At 39.6% G+C, this 12,073-nt stretch overlaps 1 protein-coding gene across 2 annotated transcripts in view; it reads left to right on the top strand.

The window, feature by feature from the left end:
• Window positions 1-12,073, top strand: part of MCF2 (MCF.2 cell line derived transforming sequence) — a gene marked incomplete at both ends in the record, with an annotated part of 104,783 nt that overhangs the window by 46,424 nt on the left and 46,286 nt on the right. For both annotated transcript variants that reach the window (XM_082681723.1, XM_082681724.1), the window contains 5 exons: window positions 5,341-5,460; window positions 6,260-6,376; window positions 7,856-8,005; window positions 10,673-10,806; window positions 11,111-11,225. In XM_082681723.1, coding sequence (XP_082537849.1) covers window positions 5,341-5,460; window positions 6,260-6,376; window positions 7,856-8,005; window positions 10,673-10,806; window positions 11,111-11,225 — 636 coding nt within the window. The remainder of the gene's footprint in view (window positions 1-5,340; window positions 5,461-6,259; window positions 6,377-7,855; window positions 8,006-10,672; window positions 10,807-11,110; window positions 11,226-12,073) is intronic.

Here is a 12,073-nt window from a genome sequence, read left to right as displayed (position 1 = left end):
AACTGGTAGTCCATACATGTGTTTTGTTGAGACCATCCAGTGCTTTAACAAACTTTCCATTTGTTTCCCATCTTTGAAAATCGTGTTTCCCACAGAAGTCTGGATTTCTGGCTTTTGAGAAATCACAGATTAGGCAGAGCTGGGCCCACCTTCCCACATGACAGCGTTTAGCTGGAACTGACTAGTTGTGAAATGAGGATAAAAGAACCTATTGCATGTAAAATACTTAGTATGATGTCATAATATCATAATGAGGAGAATTCTCATAATAGTCATTCAATAAAAAGCAACACTCCCACCCATGGCCAGCTAGCCAATCTCCTGTCCCTACCTTAAGGCTTTGAGGGGTCCTGAATACATGTAAATATATGTACATGTGTGTGTATATATATATATATATATTATGCTGGAGAGAAGCTATTAAAAGTCATTCACATGAGGTTGTGGTTTTACTATAACTAGTTTGGCACCTGTGTAAATTTGGGTAAGTGAGTGGGACTGGGATTCATGGGATCTAATGCATGATTTAGTTTTCTAAAAAAATAACTGACAAATCACATGAATTGTTTGAGTGCCACCCAAGTGTTTAGTAGTTTTGCCTACTAAATAATAACTGTTGCCTACAAGTTATTTATTCCTTCAAATGGCTTAGATTTGAGAGTAGCTGTTGGGTTAACAGAATCCATGTATTCTAGGAAGATTTGCGTGGCAGCTCAATAAAGATTCTAAAATTATCCTATAAGGAACAACATTGCAAATGTAATTATACAGGCAGTAAATGAAGTGTTCATCCTTGATAGGGTGTTTTCTTTAGAAATGCAAATATCTGTGGGCTTTTAAAAATATGTATTTATTTATTTATTTGGCTGCATTGGGTCTTAGTTGCAGCACGCAGGATCTTCGTTGCAGCATGTGGGATCTAGTTCCCTGACCAGGGATTGAACCGAGACCCCCTGCATTGTGAGCTCGGAGTCTTAACCGCTGGACCACCAGGGAAGTCCTATAGGTTTTCTGTGATAAGCAAATCACTAAACATTTTGAAGGAATTAAGGGAGGAGAAGGTATGATAAAATAATCAGGAAGTTTTACTTAAGAATGATCTCCTTAGAATGTAGAAATATCTTTAGAAGCATTTTATTCCGCTTTCAATGTTTGGGATAAGCCACTTTATCAAATAGATGGAATAACTGATTTAGTAAAACAGCCAGCATGAAACCCCTGACTTGGGAGCAGCTGAATACCCGCAAACCCTGCCTGAACTCTCTTCTCCATGGATGCTGTGAACAGTGATTCTGCTTCTCTCTCCTCTCTACTTTGTTCCCTGCTGTGTGATCAGCTGTCCCAGGGCCTGGCTGCTTGTTCTCCTAGGAGTGGCAGGTTAGAGACCAGGGCCTGACCTCAGGGCAGAGAGTTGCCACATGATCTTCTCTGCTCCCATAGTATCACCACCCCCACCCCGCCCCCACCAATTTTGGAGGTGGGTCAGTATTCCAGGCTTTAAGTTAGTCATCGCTAGGGTGTTGCATCTAGAGATTTCCAGTGCAATACCAGAGAATATGACATTAAGGAAAGTCAGAGACAAAAAGACAAATGAGAGCAGATCAACCTAGAATCCATGAAACAATAAAAGTAATAGTGCTTTAAGTGTTGGCAAAAGTAGGATGCTTTCGATTTCATTTAAAAGTGAAAAAATAAGCTGGGGCAAGGCAGGTTAAGTATAATAATTATGCTGGTAATATGCCCATGTGAAGGAGAAGGAAAGGCTTAACTCCTAAAGTGAATAGGATAGAAATACACTTAGTGCTGTCAGTCTAGAAGTAGGTCCAGAGTTCTCACAAGTCCCTGTCAGAGTTTCCCCTTAAGCAAGCCTTTATCCATATCCCGAAAAAGTTTTCTACCTAAGTCTGCTTGTTCTTCTTTAGGTCCAAGAACCCAAGGTAAATTAAAACAACTATCTTATTAATTTTTTTAGAGTTGACAGAGTAGCTTGATAGTCATTATTTCTTTTAATTCTTATAATAACTATGGCAAGTATGTACCATTCTTAGCATAAAATATAATAGACATTATGTGCATAATAGATGGTAGGATACACATTATCATTGGGACTCTCTGTCTCTACTTCCAGTTCTCTATATACATTGTTGGCTTTGTTCTTTGGAATAAGCTTCCTCTAGCAGCAGGGGTCATGGCTATCAGTAGCTCTGGAACTGCACCCTCAAAGTTTCCTTCCCTCAGCAATAGTTTGAAAAACCCTAGTGTGGGACTTTTTACATTAAATTTTCATCCCACTTCAAATCATTGTGTGTTAGAAGGGCAAGGTCATGAAGAAAGAGAACAGTTCTCATTAGAAACCAATATTAAGAATAATAAGAGGTTGGGCTTCCCTGGTGGCACAGTGCTTAAGAATCTGCCTGCCAATGCAGGGGACACGGGTTTGAGCCCTGGTCCGGTAAGATCCCACATGCCGCGGAGTAACTAAGCCCGTGCGCCACAACTACTGAGCCTGCACTCTAGAGCCCACGAGCCACAACTACTGAAGCCTGCGTGCCACAACTACTGAAGGCCACACGCCTAGAGCCTGTGCTCCACAAGAGAAGCCACCACAATGAGAAGCCCGCGCACCACAACGAAGAGTAGCCCCCGCTTGCCACAACTAGAGAAAGCCCACGTGCAGCAACGAAGACCCAATGCAGCCAAAAATAATAAATAAATAAAACAAATAAATTTATTTTTAAAAAAAAGAGTAATAGGAGGTTGTCTTAGTCCTTATGGGCTGCTATAACAGAATAGCATAGACTGTGTGGCTTATAAACAACAGAAATTTATTTCTCACAGTTCTAGAGTCTGGAGTCCAAGATCAAGGTGCCAGCAGATTCGGTGTCTGGTGAGAGCCTACTTGCTGGTTGGTTCATAGATGGCCATCTTTTCTCTGTGTCTTCACATGGCATAACGTGTGAGGGAGCTCTCTGGGGTCTCTTTTGTAAGGGCACTAATCCCATTCATGAGGGCTCCACCTTCATGCCCTAATCATCTCCTGAAGCCCCCACCACCAGATACCTTCACTTTGTGGGTTAAGTTTCAACATATGAATTTTGAGGGGAGGGGAAGTAGTTTCTCAGGAAGGGAGAGGGTAGTACAGTTATCGCCACCTAGAGGAGTTTTCAGGTAGATAGCCATCCCGATTTGTGTCTATTTGTAATCATTGTTTAGTTTATTGATTTAATTTTGCGCTCCTTTCTTTTACCTATTTGTATCACACTCAGTTCTCTTTCCCTGACTCTAGTTCTCATCGCCACTTGTTTATGTTTTTATCATCATCTCAAGTTGAATTTTAAAAATCTCCAGTTTTGAATGTCATTTCAGAGTCTAGGTCTTATCCCTCTATGAAAGTTATTCTTTTTTTTTAATAGACTTTACTTTTTAGAGCAGGATTAGGTTCACAGCAAATTGAGCAGAAAGTACAGAGTTCCCATATACCCCTGCCTCCACAGTATCTTATTAACTTTTGTTTTATAGTTTTCTTCAATTATTAATATTCCAGCATTCCTAAAAGATGACTGTATTTTAAACATTTTGGACATATTTTGCTTTATTACGCTTTAACCCACTGTTCTGAGACTGATGACTCCGAACTCTACATTCCCAGTGTAGGCTTCTTTCCCTCCTTACTTGTATGTCCATTTGTCTGATGGACATCATCAGATTGTCCTAATGACCCTTCCAACAGGTCAAGGAATGGGAATCGTATCATATCCCCCTCCTGAAAACCTGCTTCTCTTGTGTTCCCATGTCAGTGAGGGTCGTACCATTCACCCAGTTACTTAAGCCAAAAATCTGGAAATTGATTGTCCTAGTCTTTCCTTTCTCATCAGACACAGCCAGTCATCATGCCTTGCAGAGAGTACCTCCTAAATTCTACCCTCATCCCTGCTATTGTTGCTCCAGTTCAGAAACTCACCATCCCTGGCTTGGAGGACTGTTCCAGCCTTCAGGCTCATCTGTTTGCTTCCACTCTTGTCCAAATCCTGTCCTTTTCCAGAGCCAAAGTGATCCTTCTAAAATGCAGATCTGATCGTGTTGCTCTGCTGCTTAAAAACTCTTGAGTCTCCCTTTGCCGCCAGGAAAAAACCCAAGGTCTTTCCTGATCTGGCTCCTGCTCATCTTTTTAGCACCATCTCCCATTGCTGCACCCCTCCACTCCCATCAGCATTTTCCTCTAGTTTTCTGGACTGGGACCTCTTGATGTGGGGCAGACTCGGGTGCCGACTCAGACTTTACCAGCTGGGTCAAGTTATACTTAAACTCTATGAGCCTCACTATTTTTTGTTTGTAAAAGAGGATAGCCTAACTAATTCACAGGATTATTATGAAGAGGAACTGTGATAATGTTGGCAAAATACTTCGTATACAGTAAGCATTTGATATGTGGTGTTTTATCATTTATATCAGGCTATACTATTCCACCCCTTGCAAATTCTGCATAGTGCCCTCCTTGTCTTTTGCATTCTTTCATTTAATGATTATTTCTTGACCACCTACTATGCGCCAGTATTCTAAGAAGCTGGGAAACATGGGTGCACCAGAACAAGATTCTAATCCAATTTATTCCTCTTTATGGGAGACCTTTTTGACATTCCTAGGTCTAGGATGCTCTGTGCTACCACTTCCTGTTGTATATTATTCTAATTCCCTTGTTTCATTGATCATCTTATCGTCCTATAGAGTAAATGATACTAATGGACTCTACTATTAGATTGTCATTTTCTTGCAAGCTGGGTAGGGACTATATTTTATTAATTTGTGTACACCAAGTGTTAACAGTGCCTGATAATCATTCACTTAAATACATGGAGTAGGACACGTAGAAGATATTCTGTGAATGTTGCTTGGCTGAACTAAAAATATGAGTCCATAAAATAGTTTTCTTCCATTGTTTACTGCAGGTATTCAGTATTTCAGCTCCCTTTGGCATTTAGGGTTATCCTAGAAACCTGCCTCCTAATTCTGTTTTACAGGGATTAAATGCAATTTGAGTGCAAACAACTAAGTTTAAAATGAAGTTTAAGAGCATAATTTTTCATAACTTGGGATTGACTTTAGTGTGAGAAAATTCCAGGCCACGAGAACTGCAAGGATCTGACCTGATGACCTTACATTAGTTTTATTTCTATTTTTGTGTTTTTAGATTTTATCAATATCCATTTTTTAAAGTTTTATCCTTTTAGTGGCTTTTATGACTTTAGAATTTGTTTTCTTTAACTATATATTTTCTGCCATGTGCTCACTTGAATGCATGTTTTGACAATTTTTTCTTGCTTTCCTGTGGTCTTTCTATAGGCTTCCTTCCCTGGGAACTTGCACTTGGTTTTGGTCCTTCGTCCTACCAGTTTTCTCCAACGAACTTTCACAGACATTGGATTTCGATTTAGTCAGGAAGATTTCATACTCAAATTACCAGTAAGAGTATTTAAATGTTTTGTCCCTTTCTCATGAAGACTTTGCACCATGCTATTGATGTTTTACATGTGGTCACAGAGTGTGTAAAAGAAAAAAATAGAATTTATCTTCCCAAAATGTAAAATCAAAACGCCTAAAAGTCTTCTGCTCCTACTGTTAAAATAGAGGAAAAGATTAATCAACTTGTAACAAAGCAGTTCCTTTTGAAAAAGATGTACGTCACATATGTTGTATATGTGTATATATGTATGTGTGCATGTGTATAAAATCAGGACATTTTATTTTTAGAGAAAAAAATGAGTGTGTGTTTTATGTATTTGAACTCCCATGAACTTACATCCTGAGCTAGTTCAGAGTAACTTTTTTTTTTCAAAAGATATTTTGATACGTTTTTAGAGTTAGGAATAGAGTGCTCATAAATTTGGGTACTTTGGCAAAGATCAGTCCCTCCTGATAAATTATAATTTACTGCAGAAAGCCCTTTTACTTTGTTATGGGCTTAACATTCTTTCAGAAGGTTGACCACTGACAGTGCAACATTTTAGATCAGGGGGAATCAGGTGTTTGGGTTTCTATGGCGATTACCTTCGCTTTACAGAGAAATGTTTTGTAAATGACAACTGTTATTCCCTGAGGGAAGGTAGTGTATCCATGTGGGAGGGGATGTACAGCAGAGAATTGTTAGAACCGTTTATAAAAGATAACATTCTGCTAAATGAATGCTAAAGTTCATTGTACGGCTGTGTGGAGGGATGCCACGGAGGGCAGTTAACAGTATCTTTCTTGCTTATTTATGTAGGTGGTTATGCTGAGCTCAGTTAGTGATTTGCTGACATACATTGATGACGAGCAGTTAACCCCTGAGTTAGGCGGCACCTTGCAGTACTGCCACAGTGAATGGATCATCTTCAGAAATGTATGTTTCTTTTGCCCTTACTGTAGAGCGTGTAGTTTGTGTTAGCTTTGAAATCTAGTTCTAGAGTTGTTTGTTTTCCTCCTTGGGGAAAACAGGTTTCTGGGGCTCCTATTTTACAAAAACATGTATAATTCAACATCTTGATTTTCTTCCCTAGGAAGTATCTAGAAATGATGCAGAGTCACTGAGGATGGCATTTGAGTGAGAGGCCTATAGGGAGTAAGGAGATCCTACTGTACCCACCCCCTCCTGTGGCCGTGTAGTAACTTGAAGAAACCAAGCGTTTGGGTTCAAATCCTAGCAGTGCTGATTTTTAGGGATATAACTTTGTGCAAGTTGTAAAAGCTCTCTCAGCCTCAGTTTTTCCAAGTATAAAATGGGAAGAATAAGACTTTACCTCATAGGAATATCAGGAAGATTAAATGAGATTACAGATGTAAAATGTTTGGCATTGTGCCTGGCCTATGGTCCACCCTCAAAAAATGCAAGTAATCTTATTAATCTCATCAGTTTAGTGATTCTCCTGGGGCAGTTAGATTTGTAGCAAAGATGCCTTGTGTTCCAGAAATGTACGAATAGGCAAGGGCCCGGTGCCTCACAGGTGTGAATCTGTCCTATAAAAATCTTTACTCCAAATCCCAGAGATATGGGAACCCTTCTGAAGGAAATAATGATATTTAATTCAATCAGGATTCTATTTTCCTCATCCTTATTTTCATTCAGCAGTCCTGTTCACTCATATGAAAGTGTATTGTCAAAATAAGCAGTGTCTTGCCTTTACTAACCTATAAAGCTATAAATAAAAGAGCAGACACCTTGAGTTGCATGGTAAACAAAGGGTTAATATGGTCTCTACATGTTGTCCTTCTTTCTCTGAGTCATTGATTTTGGAAACAAAATAAACAACCCAACCTTACTTGACATTTTAGGGCAGCAGAGCCTTTGGGGGTCACAATTTCAAATCTTCCCCAGTACCTGAAATGAACTGTTGTGACTAATATTGCTCTGTCACCTTAGTCCATTGCCTTGTTTGAAATGCTAATACTTGCTCATAAATGCTAATAAATATAAAGTGGCTTTGATGTTCTCATTTCTCTTCAGAAGTAAAGTTATTATAAAATAATTTTGCAGTTTCAGGATTTAATAGAATAAGGAAACACTGTGTTTTGCAAGAGAATAAAACAAATTACTCTTTACATGGCATCTTTAAGAAAGAGTTTTCATCGGTGTTCGAGAAATAAGTACAGAAGTTTAGGTAAAAGACATTTGAGAAGACTTTCTACCTCACTTCAGTTTCTTAGGGGCTTAGATGCAAAGTTAGAGTTGATTGTCAAGGGCATTGCCAGCTTTCCTCAGCAGAGTTCATAGTATATGTGTTTGCTGTCATACCTAAATGAAAGTTAATACGATTGCTGGTCTAGGTTTTGATATGCTGGCAGAACTTCCATACAATTAAAAGCATCACGGGCTCCTTTGCAGGCTATAGAAAATTTTGCCCTCACAGTGAAAGACATGGCTCAGATGTTACAGTCCTTTGGAACCGAACTGGCTGAGACAGAACTACCAGATGATATTCCCGCGATAGAAGAAATCCTTGCAATTCGTGCTGAAAGGTACCACCTGTTAAAGGTATGTCTGATAGAGGGGACAAACCAAAATTTCCCATGGTCTTTCTTTTGATAGAGAGATGTTGAGTGTCCATTTCACACAGATTGCTGGGTAGGGAGACAAAGGAGATATTTATATATTATAAAGCACACTATTAAAAAAAAAGAATACAAGAGGAAGATGTCCTGGATATGTTGAATCGAAGTGTCCCTTGTTTAAATGGTGCATTCTCTTAAGCAGCTGTTTATTTGTAAATAGAATAGTTTATCAATGCTTCAGAATAAGAGATCCACAGTCATTTTTGTTGCCATGCATTCTGTATCTTATAGAAAGGCCCTCTCATTTGGAAAGCTAGAGTGAGGGTCAAGAGGCAGACAGGTGTTCTGTTTCAACATCCAGCAGAGGTACACTGTGAAGTGGAGAAGGAGAACTTGATGAGGAGTCAGGAGGCCTGGTTTCTTGTCCCAACTCTGCCATATACTAGCATTGTGACCAAGCCAAACATGGCTAAATTGATTACAAGCTTTCTTTTCCACAGAGTACTAGTTCCTGATGTCTTCTACAATAGACCATAGCTAGCAAGTTGATCTTACCCTCCTCCCCAGTTGTCTGGAGTGTTGTGTTGTGAAGGATTCTGAGTCACGTTTCAGACAGTCACCAAATACTTTTAGATTCACTTTCCCCCAAAAGTCTGAGCATGATCTGAACAAGCACCAGGCATCCCTGTAAAACTCATGTCCTTTGTATGATAACAGGCATGCTGGGGGCACTGACAGATACAAGCTCTATGTGGAGGTGACATTTTTATGTTAAGAAGAGGAGAGAAATGGAAATTTTGAATCATAATCTAAAAGCAAAACTCTATTCAAGGAAAAAAAGCTCTGTCCCTCACAAGTTGAGTGACTTGGTCATTTGCTTACCCTCTCTGAGTCTCAGTTTCCTTATATGTGCGATGGGGTTGATGATGATGATGATGATACATGCATACCTTGTAGGGCTGTCGTGAGGATGAAATGAAGTAAGTATCTGATGTGTATCAAACAGTGTTTGACACGTAGTTGGCACTTCATAAACAGTAGCTCTTAATGTTTATGTTCTTATTTCGTGTTGGTATCTTGGAACCTGTTCCCAGAAAATACATGGGCACCCAAATTTTTCCTTAAAGTTTCAGAGGGCCTTTGCATCTCCTGAAGGGAGTGCTAGATCACTCTCAGATCCCTAAAGGATCAAGATCCTTCTAAGGTTCAGACCTTCTGAATAGAAGTACATGCTTCATGGTGAATTCATTAATCCAAACGTGAAGTAACAGAGTACTTATGGCCGGCAGTGATTGGTAACAATTAAGGATTTGTAGGAAAGGTATCTAACTATATCTGAATATGCATTAAATATTATTTGTAACTGTATGCTTTCTAGTGTGGTAGTCTTTACTACAGTACTACTGCTTTATTGGAGCACATTAAAAATATTAGCAAAATAGAATAGAATAAATTAGAACTTTCTTTTTTTATTGAGGTATAGTTGATTTACAATACTATATTCGTTTCAGGTGTACAGCATAGTGATTCACAATTTTTAAAGGTTATGCTCCATTGATAGTTATTGTAAAATATTGGCTATATTCCCCATGCTGTATCCTTGTCACTCATTTTATTTATTTATTTTTTGCTCATTTTATTCATAGTAGTTTGTACCTCTTAATTACCTACCCCTATTTTGCCCCTCCCCCCTGCCCTCTCCCCACTGGTAACCACTAGTTTGTTGTCTGTATGTGTGAGGCTGTTTCTTTTATGTTCACTAGTTTGTTATACTTTTTAGATTCCACGTATAAGTGATATCATACAGTATTTGTCTTTCTTTGTCAGACTTACCTCACTTAGCATAATACCCTCCAGGTCCATCCATGTTGTTGCAAATGGCAAATTTCATTCTTTTTAATGGCTGAGTAATATTCCATTGTATATATACACCACATCTTCTTTATCCATTCACCTGTTGATGGATACTTAGGTTGTTTCCACATTAAATTGGAACTTTCTTTTTTTATTAATTAATTAATTTATTTATGGCTGTGTTGGGTCTTCGTTGCTGCGTGTGGGCTTTCTCTAGCTACAGGGAGCGGGGGCTACTCCTCGTTTTGGTGCGCGGGCTTCTCATTGCAGTGGCTTGTCTTTGTTGCAGTGCATGGACTGTAGGTGCTCAGGCTTCAGTAGTTGTGGCACACGGGTTCAGGAGTTGTGGCTTGAGAGTGCAGGTTCAGTAATTGTGGTGCACGGGCTTAGTTGCTCCGCGGCATGTGGGATCTTCTGGGACCAGGGCTCGAACCCATGTGCCCTGCATTGGCAGGTGGATTCTTAACCACTGTGCCACCAGGGAAGTCCCTAAATTAGAACTTTCTACCTGTGACAGAAGGAGGCTACAAATCGAGCATGGGGTACTTCTGTCTGTAAAGATCTTATAAAATTAGTGATTGCAAATCCATCTCAATAGGCAGGGCTTCTTGGAGATCCTCACGGCTTTTGGATTCTGTGATAATGAGGTATTCCTTGATTTTTCACTTATGAAAGCAAAGGCCGTTCTAGAACTGCTGTTTCTATTCTGCATGCTGTTGCTGTATGCTTCCTTTCCCCCAGGTCATTCAGAATAGGTTCCCAGCAGGCTGATTCATCCTATTTTGCCTTTGTACAGAAGGATATTACAACTGTAACCAAAGAAGGAAAAATCCTGCTAACAAATCTGGAAGTGCCTGATGCCGAAGATGCTGTGAGTTCAAGACTTGAAAATCATCAGCAAATTTGTGGTGACTGGCAAACTATTAATAAGTGAGTAGTACTTTTGGGTTTAGAGTTACTTATTTTATACCTTTGAAAGGGAATTATACATTGTTGCTGCTACCTGTTAAGTGTGAAAGTATTCCTGGACCTCTGGGGATCTGAGAACTCCTTCCTGAGATGTCTCACGGAGCTTAGTTTGCTCAGAGAGGAGGTTCTGTGGACACTGATAGTCTCTACCTGGACCAAATGTCATGGGCTGTGACTTTGCCTATAATTCTTAACATCCAGACCAGGTTTATCTGCATACCTGCAACACAAATCGTTGTTTTAATTATGACTTTGCTTTGTTAAGATTGCTCACTCAAGTACATGATATGGAAATAGCTTTTGATGGATTTTGGGAAAAACACCAGCTAAAAATGGAGCAATATCTGCAACTCTGGAAGTTTGAGCAGGATTTTCAAGAGGTCAGTTAAAACTTTCCTTGATACAGTGTTTTTCATTATGCTGGAGGTTCTTGCTCCCTGATCATCAGAAACAGTCTTGCAAGGTGCCCATTTATACCCCCAGAGAGGTGAAAAGAGGCAAGTGTGAGTGAACCTTGACTTAGAATGAAGAAAACAGCTTCGAAAATGCCAAGACTTCTACTTCTCTGGCTTAAACTCATTTCTTATGAGAAAGCACTTAAGTCCTAACATAGATGACAGGGATAAAGTTGCTATCTACACTGATGTTTGATATTCAAATTTATTTTAGATACAAAATGCTTTTGGACTATGGGATAACTTTCCAAGGAAATAATACCAACTTCTTTCATGATTTTTTTTTTTTCCCCGGTACACGGGCCTCTCACTGTTGTGGCCTCTCCCGTTGCAGAGCACAGGCTCCGGACGCGCAGGCTCAGCGGCCATGGCTCACAGGCCTAGCCGCTCCGTGGCATGTGGGATCTTCCCGGACCGGGGCACGAACCCATGTCCCCTGCATCAGCAGGCGTACTCTCAACCACTGCGCCACTAGGGAAGCCCCTTCATGATTTTTTAAATACCATATATCTATGCTGACCATATTTAATATAATCTAACGAAACATTTTTTTCTGTTCCAGCAGTTTATTTTCTATGAAAAGCCTGATGGATGAAATTAAATCATGTTTAATTATACATTATTTAAAAGGTTATAAGTATATTCTAGTTCCATCCTTCTGAAAAATCCATCCCATATGGATTTATTTTCTTCTTTTCTTTAATGGTCAGCATCCAAGCTTCTCCCAGTCTCTGTCATAGTATTTTCCCACAGATCCAAGGAAAACTCACTTC

This window comes from Grampus griseus (genome assembly GCF_964374135.1).
Source record: "Grampus griseus genome assembly, chromosome: X".
NCBI classification, from domain to species: Eukaryota; Metazoa; Chordata; class Mammalia; order Artiodactyla; family Delphinidae; genus Grampus; species Grampus griseus.
The sequence above is the reverse complement of the archived record's forward strand: the minus strand, read 5'-3'. Positions and strand labels throughout refer to the sequence as shown.